At 35.8% G+C, this 17574-nt stretch overlaps 1 protein-coding gene across 1 annotated transcript in view; it reads right to left on the reverse strand.

Moving 5' to 3' along the window:
* Positions 1-10300, reverse strand: part of LOC103598344 (collagen alpha-1(XXIV) chain-like) — a gene marked incomplete at its 5' end in the record, with an annotated part of 118124 nt that extends 107824 nt beyond the window's left edge. The window contains 5 exons of the mRNA XM_008582341.1: positions 4250-4303; positions 9542-9595; positions 9817-9870; positions 10123-10167; positions 10247-10300. Of these exons, the coding sequence (XP_008580563.1) occupies positions 4250-4303; positions 9542-9595; positions 9817-9870; positions 10123-10167; positions 10247-10300 (261 nt within the window). The remainder of the gene's footprint in view (positions 1-4249; positions 4304-9541; positions 9596-9816; positions 9871-10122; positions 10168-10246) is intronic.
* Positions 10301-17574: the final 7274 nt, after the last annotated feature.

A 17574-nucleotide genomic window follows, 5' to 3' on the forward strand; every position in this document is an offset into this window, starting at 1 on the left:
TGTTGTTGCTGTTAATCACCTATGGAGCACCCCCAAGTGATTCTGATTCACTGCTGGGCATCCGTATTTTTTTTTTTAAATCCTCTGGTTGATACTGATGCCCAGTCAAGGTTGAAAATCACTGTTCTACAGTGGGCATGGTTTTAGTGTCAAAAACTAAAGTTACTATTCACTTAAACAAGCTCTTTCTCTACTCCTACAATTCTAGTGTGAGACACCATATAGGTGTGCCTAGAGAACTGAAATAATCTCCTTAAATCATCTCGCTGTTTTTAGTCTCCTTTCTTCCCACTTTCTCATGTACATACAGCAGCCAGAGTAACCTTTTAAAAGCATAAATCCCAGATCAGATCGTGCCATAGACCTGCAAAACCTCTGATGGCTTCTTGTTGCATTTAGAACAAAAGCCCAACTTACTGTCCACTGAAAGGGCCTACATGATATACCCTCTGTCTGCTTTTCCAACTTCACTGCATACGGATTTCCTCTTCATTCACTCTACTCACTCCAGTTACATTGGTACTCTTTCTGATCTTGAACTGGCCAGGCTTTTTCTGCCTTGGGTCTAGACAGTTCCTTCTGCCTACTATGACAGTGGTCATGATGGAAGCTAACATATATTAAATGCTCCCTCTTAACCAGACACTGAAGTGTCTACATGTATTAATGCATGTAATACAACTTTGAGGTTGGTATTATTCATATTTCCATCTTACGATGAGAAAAGGCTCAGAGAGCTTAAGTAACTTGCTCAAGGTACTCAGGCTAACTCATCAATTCTCATGCAGAAGATATTAACCCCCAAATACTGTAATTTTCAGTTATTAGCTTAAACCTTTTATCACCCAAAAGCTATCACAGAAGTACATATCTAGGGCTCATGATTTTTGCCTTTAGTAGAACTGCTTCTACTAAATTATACTTTGGTGTTATGACATCATTCTATATTGAAAAATGGAAATCACACAGCCTTAACACTGTGAATGATTACTCTCCTTCTGAACAATTAATATGTTTTTATTCAAGGGAGAGGAGAATCATATAATTGATCACGTTTCATTGTTTTGGCCAGTAGGAAGCTCAGATTCAGAGTTGCAATGTACTTCCAATAAAATGTACAGGACTTTGTGGCGTTCAGGCAAAAGCCTTTTAAATTTCAACCTTGACACAACTCAGAAATTATTTTATTAGTCCCTAGTCACTCTCTTACTTACTCTCCCTAGTCACTCTCTGACTTACTTTTCATGGAACTCCTCAAGCTCCCTCCTTTTGTATATTCCTCATACTCTTGAGATTTAGTCTCCTACTTATAGAGAGAACAGAGCCGTCCCTAGTCACTCTCTTACTTACTTTTCATGGAACTCCTCAAGCTCCTTCCTTTTGTATATTCCTCATACTCTTGAGATTTAGTCTCCTACTTATAGAGAGAACAGAGCCTATCCTATTTCATCTCTTTTAACTTCTTTCTCCTTTTGAAACAAATCCCTACATTTATGCTCAGCATAATTTATTTCTTATCTTTCTTGCTTTTGAGAGAAATAAATTTGTCTATGAATTTCCCTCTAAGTGTTGCTTTAGCTGCAGTGCTCAAGTTTTTATAGTGATTTGTTCTCATTCAATTCTAAATATTTTCTAATTTACATTGTGATTTTTGTCCTCTCCACACCATGAATTACTAAGGAGTGTGTTTTTCAGTTACAAAAATTCATTTTGCTGCCCTTTTATTATCAACCTAAAACTTAATTGCACTCTAGACATAGAATATAGCCATCTGGGGATCAGTTTCCAGGTGTGTAGCATTTTCAAACCTTGTTTTATAAACTCTCCCTCAATTATTTTATCTACTACAGTTGCTTCATCTAATACTTCTATATGGATAACTATATAATTACGTATCTCTAGTGCATTTTTTTTCTTCTGAGCTTCAGGCCTATAGTTTCTATACACTTATCAAACTAGTTCTCTGTATGTCCCATAGGCATTTCTGCCTTAACAGATTCAAAACCAAAGAATTATTTCCAAATATCCTGAAGCTCCCCCTTCTCAACATCGTCCTTTTCCTCCTTTATTCTTTATTTTTAGAATAGTAATACATATTCTACCCAACTGTTTAAGCAAGAAATATTAAAATTGTCTTTTATTCCTCTCTCCCACAAATGGAATGAATTGAATGGTTCAAGTGCTATGAATTGTATTTCCTAATTCTCTCTTAAAGCCATCCTTGCCTCTCTGTTGTCACAGGACCTCATTATCAATCCCTTGCTCTACTGCATTATATCTCTAAATAGCCTTTAATTAGAATCCTTGTCCTCCCCGCCTCCTTCCCTTTTACCCTTCCCCTGCTACCACTCATGTCTAAAGCACAGCCTGATAATTCCATTTGCTTGCTTAGCAATCTTTGGTCCATGCTTACAAGAGAAGGCCTAAGTTTAGCATAACACATAAGACCCATTACCTGAGAAAATTCAGCCACTGGGAAAGTAGAAACTTTTCAAGCTTAATTCACTATTAGACATACTATTTTAAATTTCTGGACCTGCAATTCTATTAAAAGCCTAATGTTAAAAAGGATTTGGGTAAAAGTGCTGCCTTATGTATGGTTGCTTACGTACTACATTTTTATGATCAAGAAGAAGTTATGATCTTTGGATTAGGCCCTGTTCTGAAAAGAATCTTGTACCAGTTCCTGAGAGTGTACAGATTACATCTTTAGCCCCATGAAAAAATTTAATACAAGTAAAGGGGAAGAATGGGTACAGTCGGACAGTAGTGCAGATATCAAAACCAATGAGACAACATTTTGTATGTTGATTCCAAATCATAAAATTTCAAAAGAATCAAAGAAAAAAAAATCTTTGGAAGACCAAGTAGAAAGTGAAAACATGGTTCATGCATCCTTTAACCAAGCTTTATGAGAAAGAAGAAAATGACCCAAAACCATACTGATAGCAAAGAGGCAACATAGCCCTTCCTAAGGTATATCCCGTCCATAACTGTAGTTATAATAGAACAATTTACAGTCATAACAATAACCTTTACAGACAGTGGAAGCTAAATTAGATTCGGCATCCTCAGTAATGAGAAGACACAGGAAAGTTTTCATTAAAAATAATTAAGATAAAAGAATGTAGGCTCGTATAAAGAGATAAACTTACATTAATCTGAAGTTTTAATTACTCAGAATCATTTCTTTCTTCTAATAATGATGACATCAATATACTACTGTGTTTTACTTTTTATTACCTCCCTGTCAATAAAACTAGTACAATGTAGGTTTCTAGATTTTTGAGCTATCAATATATAATATATTTTTTAACTAGACAATAAATAAGAATAAGCATTTGCTAAAAAAGTCAGCTAACCTGAACTGAACGACAGCTGTGGATCAGGAAATATATTTATGGTTTACAAAGAAAGGGAGAAAGCATTAGTACAGTACTATTCCTAGAAACTGTGCCTATTGCTTGATACTATGGGGACTTTATTGCTAGGATTTATTTATTCTGAAGCCAAATTCATTTTCTCAGCTTTACTGCTGCATCTATGACTCTAAATTAGATGTGTATGGGTATTTTTGTGTGCGTATAGGTACATACACACACACACACACATATATTTTGGTATATATTTCTGAAACGAAAGTAAGTTTCAGAAGCTTTATCTCCATGTAGTATATTTATATGACTTATATGACTCAAAAAAGCCCAAATGTTATATCTCAGAAACTTATGTTCTATGTAGACCTTCAGAAAAGAAAGCCACTCTATATCAAGCATTAATCAAAATCAAAATTTTAAACAGTATATGAACAAATTTAATATATGTAGTACTGATTTACTTATATTTATTCTAGAATATGAGATCCAAATGATATATGCATATAACAAGAATTAGAAGCACTGTGCATTAACAATTCAGTGGAGTTTATGTCCTGAAATTTCATTTCTAGCCCCAAGTATATGTTATATTAATAACTATTAACTATTATGTTGTTGTGCAAAATACATAAATCAGCTGTGATCTAATCAGGAGGAAATGTGGTTAATACCTTCTTCTGTTTTCTTAGGCTCACTGTTGTATTCCTCCTAACATAACAGAAAAAAATTTAGTCCAAACTATTTACACAGATACATACTTTAGAGAGAATCTTTCTTAAGCCTGATATGTAAAAACATGTTTTACCAATGAAGCTTAATTTCTACCATTTTTGTTTCATTTCAAATTTATTATCTTTCCACCAATATTTTACCTCTGGTCCTGGAGGGCCAGATGGTCCACGGAGTCCTGGGTCACCTGGTTGGCCCTATAATGGAGGGTGGGGGGAGAGAATGAAGGTATAAATATTAACTTGATACAATTAAAAGAGAAAATAGGCCTATGGTAATCAAACAGCACTCAATATATTATGTCACACAAAGTTGTAATGACTTTTTAGAGACTTAATTTATAACCATCATCACTGTGAAACTTATTTAAATAAAATGTTTATGGATGTAATATATATTTACTCATGTTACAGATATAAACAAACTAATGAGTGAAGTACTCAAATCAACAAAAACTTGTATAATATGTATGTGTGATTTCTAGAGATAAGACAATAAAACTTAACTCAACAAGGTAGGGAACTCTAGATGAGGAACTGCTTTTATAAATAACTAGAGTCCTAGGACTGTCTCTGAAAATTCCTTGTCACTAAGCACAGTGCCTGGCACATGGAAAGTACTCATTAAGTGTTAGTCAATTTTAAAACCATTAATCCTTCTTTTCACACCTTTGCTCCTCTCCTGGCTGATACCTATAATTCCTAGATTGTTTTGATCCTTTAATTGACGTTTTGAGGATTCAGTTTCAACATCTCTGAAGCCCATTTCTGACATTCATACTAAAGAAGTGAAATCAGGGCTGGAGAGAAAGGTGAGAGGAGAGAGAAGTGGGTAAAAACCCTGAAACCAGAAAAGGCTGGCAATGTTCTCGAGGGATGGAATTACAGAACAGGGAAGGCCATGAGTCTGATGATACCCTTGTTTTTATAAGAAAAACTATTGAATTCATTATTTCTGTCATACTGAGCTTCTATATGAGCTTCAAATTTGATTTAAGTAGGCTTCAGATCACATAAAATTGCAAGATACAATACAGAATTATTAATTTTCCAAGAACTAAAGCATAGTTTCTATATATTCTAAATCCATTCTCAATGCTGAGGTTTCTGGACGTAAAGCAGGACACAATACAACTACAGCAGTAAAATCTAGAGAAAGGTAATGAAACACTGTGAAAATTCTCATGTAAGTTCTGCCTGACAAATAAAAACAAAAACTGTGATCCATCAGACTTAGTATTAAGAGAGCCTTAAATTCTTAAAATGACAAGCACCTCTCTTAAAGAGAGATGGGGTTCTCACTGGGGCCCTCTAGTGGCAACATCCATCCAAGAAGCTAAATTTACAAGCAGCAAGGGAAAAGAGCATACCCTAGGCCTTCATTTTCAGAGAAGTTGACTGACAACCAGATATTTAAAAATATAAATTGTAGAATAATTCTATTCATTCTTCATTTTGTAAAACTTCAATTGCAAATTTCCTGTGAATGTCTATTTTTCTTTACAAAAACTGAGTTTTCAAGTAAATTTTAGAGAATTAATATTAAGTAAACCTCTATAAATTACAGAAACCTCTAGTTAAAAAATGGAAAGGACATAATAATTGTCTGTTTTCTCTGTATCAAGGAAAGAGTATTTTGTAACAACTTCAGAATGGTAGCTTTCCCTATTTTTTGAAAACTTGCAAAGCAAAAGCTTCCTTGTTCTGGAATGTAAACACCTTCCAGATCAGATCAGGACATTCTTTTTTATATCTTGAAAATACTCTTTCATATTACAACTTAGATCCATTTGGAAATAATATTAGTAATACTAAAATCTTAGATGACAGAAAACTACAAGTAGGACATATAAAATAGGAAAGACATCCTTATGACTTTAGCATTCTTTCTATGACAGTAAATAAAATATTTTATGTAATTACTAACATGTATAATTGAGTGTGGGAGTTTGTTTCTTAATACAATGACATTGTGTGTAAGCAACTTTTCATCAAACAGGTGTCTCCTTCCATAACAAGGAAGGTTTCCAGGTCAAACATCTACAATTTCATCTATTAATAAGAATATAAACAAGCAATAAATAAAGTGAGACTAAAGACAAGGCCATCTCACTGGCATTAAGTCATGAGTCCCTATCTTATCTTCAGACCGAAGTATATATTTCTCAAAGATTTGATAAAACAAACAAAACATGGTCAATTATCTCTCTACCAAAGAAATTCCTGCTGACATTACTTTTTTTAGTAGCATAGTATAGAAAGGCATAAAATGAGCAAGTAAAAGCACTATTTTTTGCTCCTTGTCCTGAAAGAACCCCATTAGCATTTTTTTGTAATTTATTTCAGGAAAAAAAAAATACTAGGAATTTTAAGGCAATGTATTAAGGGTGAAACAGGCTCTCTGTATTTTCTTTAGCTTAGGCTAGAGAAATATTGCTAAGTACTATTATTAAAAGAGAAAAATATCATACAGTCACAGAGCTACAAAGAACCTTAAGCATCATATAGTCTGACTGTCATTTTAAACATGAAAAACTAGATACTACGATGGTTAAATGCCCGAGGTCATAGCAGGTCAAGTGTGTCAGAGCAAGGACAAGAATCTAGGTTTTTGTCTTCTGAACCAGTGATTTTTTTTTTTTTCCACATAAACATGTTATCAGTATAAATTGAATACAAGAGTATGGAGCATTAAAATGGTTTGCCTTATGTAAGCATATCTGACTTTAGTTTCCTCAAGAAATTAATTATAAAGCATACGAGAATAATATTGATATTTATTAATTAGTATTGGCCCTTGATAATGTGTTGAATCATTTCCTCTTATTATTATTATCAAAGGTTTATTAAACACATCATAAAAAAATGAAGATATAAAAAGGTAGAGTCTTACTTTGCCAATCACTGCAGATATCAGAAATCCCTGTTATATGGTTTAGAATCATCTTTGAAAAACAGAAGCTGTTCATTAGCTTCATGACCTATTCTCATGACCTTTTTTATGCATTTTGGAGTTTCTGAGATTCAACTCCAGGGCACAAGTGTGGGTAGACTGCTGCCTGGATTAACTACCATAAATCCAGAATGAAAAGCTAATAAAAGCAAAAGTCACCACCAACATGTCATCAAACAAATAGATGCCAAAAATTGTTCTTTGGATTAAATAATTCCTGAGAAATATATGTAAAATGCTATCACTGTTACAAGCCACAAAGAACAGGGTAGATAAAGTTCTGCAATTTAATACTATTTCCTGAGATGCAAAAATAAATAACCCTGAGATGGAAGGGTAAAGTTCAAGGGAACATGATAAATTGCTCAGGAAAACAACACTTTATTTTCAATATATATTTTAATATTGTACTAACAAATTATAATTAAATATCTAATTTTTTCTATCTATAATCATCTTCACCTTTACAGAGCTATAATCAATATTAAAATCCTAAAACTATTTTGAAATATTAACTAAATATTATTATAACTTCATAGGATTTTTACAAGGATTAAATTAGATGTACAGCCCTTAGAATACTGCCTGGCACTTTATAAACACTCAGTAAATGTTAGCTACAAGAATTATTATAATTTTTAATATTCAGAGATATACTTTTGAGTCATGTTTTAATCATTTTATTTAGATGATTTTAACTATTAAGTAATTTAGTTTTATAATTTGTTTGGTTTAATGCTAATTACAATATATGGTATCTTTTTCTCTAACTAATTGATGCCCAAGGATTAGAGAGAAGACAAGAAACTAGAATATCTGAGCCCACAACAGTGTGTGACATGCTATCTTTTCTTCAGAATGTTTCCTTAATGAAACTGATATTTGAAAAAACTAAAATATTATTTTAGATGCTATATATCTTCTGGCTTAAAAGCCCATTGTTTAATTCAAATACTGTCTATAGTAGATCATTCAGAGAAATAATATAACCAAGATCTTTAGGGCTCAGAGAAACTTGGCTTTGGCCTGGGATTGGGGTGGGCGGAGGTTTAACAGTTTATGGAATGTGAGCTGAATACTTGAGGGATTAGCTATATTCTAAAACTGAAGAGAGAAAATGCAAGACTGGTAGGTTTATATCCCACTTCTTATATCCTATTAGCAGACACATATCAAGACTCATGCCACAGCATAAAAATAATCTGATTAAAAAGATGGGCAAGGGCCGGCCCGGTGGCGCACTGGAGAGTGCGCCGCTTGGGAGGGCGGTGTCGCTCCCGCCGAGGGTTCGGATCCCATGTGGAGACTGGTTCCCGATCACTGGCTGAGCATGGTGCGGGCATGACGCCGAGGGTTGCGATCCCGTTACCGGTCAGTAAAAAAAGACAAAAAGGAAAAAAAAAAAAAAAAGATGGGAAAATGACCTGACTAGACATTTCTCAAAAGAAGTCATACAAGTGGCCAATAGGTATATGAAAAAATGCTAAAGGTCACCAGTCATCAGGGAAATGCAAATCAAAACCACAATGAGATACCATCTCACTCCAGAATGAGATGAATGAATAGAATGGCCATTATCAAAAAGACAAAAAGGAAATGCTGGCAAGGATGCAGAGAAAAGAGAACTCCTATAAAGTGTTGGTGGGAATGTAAATTACAATAGCCATTATGGAAAACAGTATGGAGAGTCCTCAAAAAAACTAAAAATAGAACTACCAAATAATCCAGCAGTCCTACTGCTGGGTATTTATGCAAAAGAAATTAAGTTACCATACTGAAAAGATATCTGCACCCCATGTTTATTGCAGCACTATTCACAACAGCCAAGATATGGAATCAAACAGATGTCCATCAACAGATGAATGGATTCAAAAAAATGTGGAAAATATACACAATGGAATACTACTCGGCCATAAAAAAGAATGAAATCCTGTCAGTTGTGTTAACATAGATGAGCCTGGAAGACATTATGTCTAGTGAAATAAGTCAGGTATGGAAGGATGAATACCACATATTCTCACTCATATGTGGGAGCTAAAAAAAAAAGTTGAGCTTATAGAAGTGGTGAGTAGAATTGCAGTTATTAGAGGCTAGGTCGGGGAGGGTGTGGGCAGGTAGAGGTTGGTTAATGGATACAAAAATCACAGCTAGATAGTTCAAGTAAGTTCTAGTGTCTACAGTAGTACTAGGCATTTATAATTAACAATAACTTATTGTATGTTCTCAATTGGCTAGAAGGGAGACGCTCAAATGTTCTCATCACAAAAAAGTGATAAATTTTTGCAATGACGATTATGCTAATTACTTTGATTTGATCATCACACATTGTATACATGTATTGAAATATAACACTGCACCCCATATTTATAATCAATACATGTCAATTAAAAATTAATTGATTAATTGATTAATTAATTAATTGAACTCATGCCACGGCATGCACTCTGTTAATCAGAAAGAACAAAGCAAAAGTTCAAACTTACTGAAGGTCCTGGCTTTCCTCTCATCCCTGGTGGTCCTGGCAAACCAACAGCACCCTAAAAGAAAAGAATAGTAGAGGGAAGAAAAAGCTATTATACCACAAAAGGCAGAAATACCTGTATTTACAAACCACTAAAAAAATTTATGGAAATATTTCAAAAAAATTGAATAAAAATTTGTTTAAGAATTTAAAACCATATTGATACTATATCTCAAAAAAATACATGTTTAATTTATACTTTTTTATATTTACATAAAATTAGTGGTAGAAAGTTACCTTGTCTCCAGGATACCCTGGTTCTCCTGGCTCTCCTGCAATGCCTTGTTCACCCTAGAGAGCACAATTTCATACAAAGACACTTATGCATCACAAACATGGCAATATTATTACAAAAAAAATATTAAGTATGAAGAATAATATCTCTAGTTTTCCTTCTTCTGAGAAAAATTAATATAATTGATAGTACAAATTAAAACTCATAGATAAAAGCAAAATATCTTATATGTTATGTTGACCCAAAAGAAAGAAAAAGATAAATGTGATAAGAAATTATCTCTATGACAATGTTAATATTTAAATCACCTTATCACCTTTGATTCCAGGTAGTCCCTTATTCCCGGAAAGTCCCTTAAAAAAAAAAAGTGATATTTTGTGATATGATAGAGAATTTAAGGGGAAAATATCCATTATGCAAACAGAACCCTACCATAGGGCCAGGAATTCCAGAAGGTCCAATTAGTCCCACAGGGCCAACACTTCCCTGAAAACAATGAGAAGGAAAGGCATCATTAAGCATTCACTAGGATTAGGAAGAGAATGTGGTACAATCAATTAATAAATTAATGAACCCAGAACAGTTTATCTCTCAAAGCTCTCACACATGCCTTGTTCTTCAACAACATTTTTTCCTCTCCACATTTAAAAATCATACCAATTTTTCAAAATTTAATGAAGAACATCCAATTTCCTAAAACTTTCTCATACTGGTCTGGTCCACAAGGATCATTCTCTCCTCTGAGCTCTTATATTACTTAATGGCCATGATATTCATCTTGCAATATTTCTCCAGCTAGCCGACATCTTAAAGGAATATTTTAATGCCACGTTCCCAGGAAGTATTCAAAAAATACTTCGCTGACTGCCTTAGATTTTCATTTCATCCACTTACTCAGCAAATATTTATTGAGCAGTTACTATGTGCCAGGCATTCCAATGATTTGATTTTATGATTTGAAATTTGCGGAATGACAAAATTTACCATAATTTCAGGGACAAACTGAGCAGCGAACAAAAGGCTGTACTCTTGTGGGCTTATCTCATTTATTCCTCATTTAATACTTGTGGAACATAATATGTACCAAACACTGTAGCAGTGTTGAAGAAGCAAAGAGGAAAAAGACATATTCTCTAAAGTGAAGGTTCTCAACTCAATGTGCAAATTCCTCAAAAAACATAACTATCACTATGGTGTCCTGAAAAAAAGAGACTTAGAAAAATGAATGTGTCATCTTAGAAGACAAAGGACAAGAGCAACAATAAGGGTATTTGAAAGAAAAATTCAAAAAAAATTTGGGCATCTCTTGATGGTTTGGGGATCAGTTATAATTTCTGTGTCACCGATGCTCCATTTTCCTTCTTCTCACTACATCTCTGAGTCTGGCTTCCATATTATTCTTCATCCTAGAAGACCAAGTTGGTTCAACCCTCTCTTTTATGGTTTCCAAATGTTAAGGAACTTTAAAAGTTGTATTTTTGAAATGGTGAAAATACTGTCTCTTTTAGTTAAAATCCAAATATCTTATGACAGCATTTCAGGCCCTCTCTATCACCAGCCTTTTCAGTCTCCTCTCCTTCCATTTGTCTTTACTCCTCACCCTTTACTTCTCCGTTCTCCCAAATCTTATATTCTAGCCACAAGGGACTGTTTTCCATTCTCCTTTTTTTCTTTTTTAAAAATTTTTATTTTTTTTAAATTTTGTCAATATATAATGTGGTTGATTATTATAACCCATCACCAAAACCTCCCTCCCTCCTCCCTCTCCCCCTCCCACCCAAGAATGTCCTTTCCGTTTGCTTGTTGTAACACCTTCAAAGAAATTGTACTTGTTATATCTTCTCTTAACATGCTCTCCCTTATCACAAGGCTCCAAGCCTTTGAAGATACAGTTACCAGAACTGTAATGCTCTTCTACTACATTACTTACTGTACTTTTTTTCCTGTCTTCCTAGTTTGTGCATTCTGTTAGAGCAGAAGCATGTTTCATTTATATTTTATTTCCCAGACCCAATATAATAACTGGTACATAATAGTTTTGAAATAAAGTGTGGAGTGAATATTAAAATAATTAATTACATCAAACAATAAAATTTAAAACAGTGATTTCTAGAGCTCTATTTCCCAATACAACAGAAAATTTCTAATTATCTATAATATAAATTTCAGAATGGAAAATATGACATTTTCACTTTTTGGTAAGTCTTAAAGTCTGTGAAATATAACTAACATAAATTATTTCCAACATATGTAATCCTGAAATATGTAGGACTGTTAGAAGCAAAGAGTAATATTTTCCAACTTAATAAATATGCAATGTTAATACATCATTGCTTGTTAATTTCAAGTTCTGTCAATAGGAAACAGTTATTCTTATGATTATAGTGGCTAGTTTATTCAACGTCATAGCTTTAAAATTCATAATAGGCTCAAAAATACAATAAATATCTCTATTTGGAAATTATGTGGAAATAATCCATGTAAGTATGGAAAGAAATGTCTTACAAACAAAAAAAATATCTTTCTTTGTGCCCTGTTGTTTTTTTCATAGACAATATTTTTTGTTTGTCTTTGGTGGCTAGTTGGTATGGGGATCCAAACCCTTGATCTTGGTGTTATAATAACATGCTCTAACCAACTGAGCTAACCGGCAGTCCTATAATATTCTTTTTTACTTTTATTTCAGTAAATATATTACTGTTCTTAATCTTTCATCTTCACATTATGTGCTTTGCATGCACAATATCCTATTTTATTTTTTAGTGACACTAAAACAAAAATCACAAAATAGTTAAGTATTGGGTGATATCAAAAAACATATACATGATAAAGGACTCAGTAAATAGAGGATTATAAAGTAAAAATTGAATGGTATAGTATAGAAATTTCCAAGAAACAGCAAGCATTTTGTGGCATGTCACAAATTGAATGGAAAATCCTAGTCCTGAAAATTTAAAGCCTTCTGAAAATGATTCATGATAGTTTAAGAGCAGTTTTCAGTTCCACAAAGGTAACCTGAAGGTCCTTCAGCATTCCCAGCCTACCACACTCCTCTTCTATGAGAAGATGGAACAGTCAGAAGAAATATTTTAATTCATGGGAGCTTAGTTGAAGGTGTCTCGGAGGTAGCACCAGAGGCAGAAGAGCCTCCCACAGATCTATAAATAGTAGAGAACTTCTGAGTTAAAGTAAGTCAAAGAGATAGAGATACCAAAGGATACGGTCTTTGTAGTAAAAACAGTAGCCTCTGGACAATTAATAAGAGTTCCTATGAGTATACTGCGGAAAGGACTGTGAGTTCCACATTGGGCTTTCCAACCATATTCACAGGTGATAATTACTGTCACTAGTGTAATAAAGAAAGGAAATGACAATAACAACCAACTGCATGGAAAAAATAATTTAGATAAAGCAATAGCATCTCTTGTCAGAAACTGCACTTGCTGGAAGGAACACCTGAGAGATAAAGCAGAGTCTGCAGCTCTGGGAAAGGAATCAGACTGATTACTATGAAATACAAAAGTTCTTCATATCCTTCCCAATTACTTTCCAAACCTCACATTCTTCCATTCTTTTCCCAACCCCCCATACTTCCTATGCTACAATCCCACTACTCCTCTTTCCATTTCCCAAACATTCATTTTCCTCCTATACTCTGTATTTGAACACAGCATTTTTCTGCCTAATGAGCCCTTTCCCCTTTTCCACCCAACCCTACTCATACATAATCTTTAAGACTCAGCTTAAAAAAAAGTCTCAGGCTGGCCTGTTAGCTCAGTTGGTTAGAGTGCGGTGTTAGAACACCAAGCTCAAGAGTTCAGATCCCTGTACTGGCCAGCCACCCCCCAAAAAACAAAACAAAACAAAACACAATTCCTTTATGACTCTGAGATAACACAAATTGCTCCTTNATGGGGATCCAAACCCTTGATCTTGGTGTTATAATAACATGCTCTAACCAACTGAGCTAACCGGCAGTCCTATAATATTCTTTTTTACTTTTATTTCAGTAAATATATTACTGTTCTTAATCTTTCATCTTCACATTATGTGCTTTGCATGCACAATATCCTATTTTATTTTTTAGTGACACTAAAACAAAAATCACAAAATAGTTAAGTATTGGGTGATATCAAAAAACATATACATGATAAAGGACTCAGTAAATAGAGGATTATAAAGTAAAAATTGAATGGTATAGTATAGAAATTTCCAAGAAACAGCAAGCATTTTGTGGCATGTCACAAATTGAATGGAAAATCCTAGTCCTGAAAATTTAAAGCCTTCTGAAAATGATTCATGATAGTTTAAGAGCAGTTTTCAGTTCCACAAAGGTAACCTGAAGGTCCTTCAGCATTCCCAGCCTACCACACTCCTCTTCTATGAGAAGATGGAACAGTCAGAAGAAATATTTTAATTCATGGGAGCTTAGTTGAAGGTGTCTCGGAGGTAGCACCAGAGGCAGAAGAGCCTCCCACAGATCTATAAATAGTAGAGAACTTCTGAGTTAAAGTAAGTCAAAGAGATAGAGATACCAAAGGATACGGTCTTTGTAGTAAAAACAGTAGCCTCTGGACAATTAATAAGAGTTCCTATGAGTATACTGCGGAAAGGACTGTGAGTTCCACATTGGGCTTTCCAACCATATTCACAGGTGATAATTACTGTCACTAGTGTAATAAAGAAAGGAAATGACAATAACAACCAACTGCATGGAAAAAATAATTTAGATAAAGCAATAGCATCTCTTGTCAGAAACTGCACTTGCTGGAAGGAACACCTGAGAGATAAAGCAGAGTCTGCAGCTCTGGGAAAGGAATCAGACTGATTACTATGAAATACAAAAGTTCTTCATATCCTTCCCAATTACTTTCCAAACCTCACATTCTTCCATTCTTTTCCCAACCCCCCATACTTCCTATGCTACAATCCCACTACTCCTCTTTCCATTTCCCAAACATTCATTTTCCTCCTATACTCTGTATTTGAACACAGCATTTTTCTGCCTAATGAGCCCTTTCCCCTTTTCCACCCAACCCTACTCATACATAATCTTTAAGACTCAGCTTAAAAAAAGTCTCAGGCTGGCCTGTTAGCTCAGTTGGTTAGAGTGCGGTGTTAGAACACCAAGCTCAAGAGTTCAGATCCCTGTACTGGCCAGCCACCCCCCAATAGAGTGCGGTGTTAGAACACCAAGCTCAAGAGTTCAGATCCCTGTACTGGCCAGCCACCCCTCAAAAAACAAAACAAAACAAAACAAAACACAATTCCTTTATGACTCTGAGATAACACAAATTGCTCCTTTTTCCGTGCCTTTATAGTTAGTGCCTTATAGCAGTAATCACAATGTATGACATTTTTTATTTTTCCTTTTATGCCATTAGATCATAATGTTGCCAAAAACAGGAATCTTAATTTGTTTGTGTTTTTAGGCCTAGCATCTAGTCCAGGGCTTGATATATAGTAGGTGCTCACATTGTTTTGATTTTAAAGATTAATGAATGCAAAATGGAAGTAATAATATCTGCTCCATCTACTTTACAACTCATTGAGCAAATGAGGTATGTATGTGAAAATACTTCGAAAAGCATACAGAACCATCTTTGCCACCATAGAGGCACGAGAATTACAAAGATAACTATTAGCACCATTAGCCATTTCCTGTTCTGTAGAATTCTGTAGAATCTCTTTCCATTGAAGATGAAATAGAGAAAAGTAGAGAAAGAAAAAGGATAGAAAACCCAGTTATTTTTACTGAGCACTATTATGTCCAGGCACTATGCTAAGTTTTGGAGCTGAAAGACGAGTAAGAGTTAACTAAGCAGAAACGTAGAGGTAGAGTGCTTCAGGTAGACAAATATGTGCAAAGGCCTTGTAACAGGAACACCACATGGCATCTGAGAAGGAACAGCTTTACATGGGCATAAAGAGTATATCCTCAAGATGCAGATAAGAACCAAACAAGGCTAGACATCTTGGGCTAGATGTGTTAAGAATTTTGGTCTTGATCTTAAGAGTAATAAAAGAAGCTTTTTAAACTAATAAACTCAGTGCTAATAAATTAAATGAAAAGGGTATGAAGAATATCGTAGAAGTCTAACTCCCATTGTCTACTTCCTTCTCAACCCATTAATAAGGCCACTGACTGCTACCTACACACAAAAAACTAGCCCATTGTGTTCCACCTTTACATAGAGCTTCTCATAAAAGACCAAAGGAATCTCATAAGGTAGATAAATATACACTTTAAGGTGTTATANCAGTTATTTTTACTGAGCACTATTATGTCCAGGCACTATGCTAAGTTTTGGAGCTGAAAGATGAGTAAGAGTTAACTAAGCAGAAACGTAGAGGTAGAGTGCTTCAGGTAGACAAATATGTACAAAGGCCTTGTAACAGGAACACCACATGGCATCTGAGAAGGAACAGCTTTACATGGGCATAAAGAGTATATCCTCAAGATGCAGATAAGAACCAAACAAGGCTAGACATCTTGCGCTAGATGTGTTAAGAATTTTGGTCTTGATCTTAAGAGTAATAAAAGAAGCGTTTTTAACTAATAAACTCAGTGCTAATAAATTAAATGAAAAGGGTATGAAGAATATCGTAGAAGTCTAACTCCCGTTGTCTACTTCCTTCTCAACCCATTAATAAGGCCACTGACTGCTACCTACACACAAAAAACTAGCCCATTGTGTTCCACCTTTACATAGAGTTTCTCATAAAAGACCAAAGGAATCTCATAAGGTAGATAAATATACACTTTAAGGTGTTATAAGTTTTACAGAGGTGATATAGCACAACAGAATTTTGCACTCTGAATTTAGATCACTTGGCTTTAAATCTGGGCTCAAACACCTATAAACTAAGTGGTCATGGATTGTTCTCAGAATTAAATGAAATAATAGTTGTGGAGCACGAGCCTGAGAAGTGTGCGCTGTGCTGCCAGAGCGCTATTTGCATTTCCAAGAGCAACAAAAAAATGAATAAGTCGTTGACCAACTAATCTACAATGATAAAATAGCAACTACAGATTTGAGGTTTAGGGCCGACACAAAAGAAGATTCCTGAGAGTGCCCGAGCTGCGCCGCGGGACCGAGTGAGCAGCCCGAGGTGGCAGCGGCCAAGGAGGCGGCGACAATGCAGAAACGGAGAGGAAGCTGCCCGGCCGGCCCAGCTCTGTGAGTGACCCCCAGCCCAGCCCTGCTTGTGGGGCAGACGCCCGTCCAACTTCTGCCTGTCACACCAGGCCAGTCACCGGCACCAGGGCTGCCTCCATTTTCTCGGGTGGGGGCGGAGCCGGCTGGCTCGGCCAGGCCTGCCCTCCCCGCTCAGCGCGGCTATACACTGAGCCTCACCACTTGCTTGCCCCGGTGTGGGGCCTCCCGAGGCCTGCGGACTGGACTCCCATCCCACTCCCCCCACGGATCTCTGGCGGGGTTGGTGGCGTGGGGAGCACCTGGCCAGGGTTGGGAGGGCAGGGAAGAGGAGGCGGACTGATTGTAACTCCACCGCACCCTGGGCTCCGGCCCCAGGTAAACTTCCTGTTTCCGGGAGGCAGATACCATCTCTGTGGCCATCAGTTTGGAAGAACCCCTAACCAATTTCTGATTGGGAGAGGTGTGGCAGGAGCGCTCCCAAGCTCGCTTGAACCTGCTGGAGAGCTGACTGCGGGCGGGCGCCAGAGTCGATCTGCGCCGGGGGGATTCAAAGAGGAACTGTGTGCTGTGGGCTCCTCCCCTGAGGAGCTCACACCCTGG

Source organism: Galeopterus variegatus, unplaced genomic scaffold (genome assembly GCF_000696425.1).
Source record: "Galeopterus variegatus unplaced genomic scaffold, G_variegatus-3.0.2 Scaffold2575, whole genome shotgun sequence".
Classification (NCBI taxonomy): domain Eukaryota; kingdom Metazoa; phylum Chordata; class Mammalia; order Dermoptera; family Cynocephalidae; genus Galeopterus; species Galeopterus variegatus.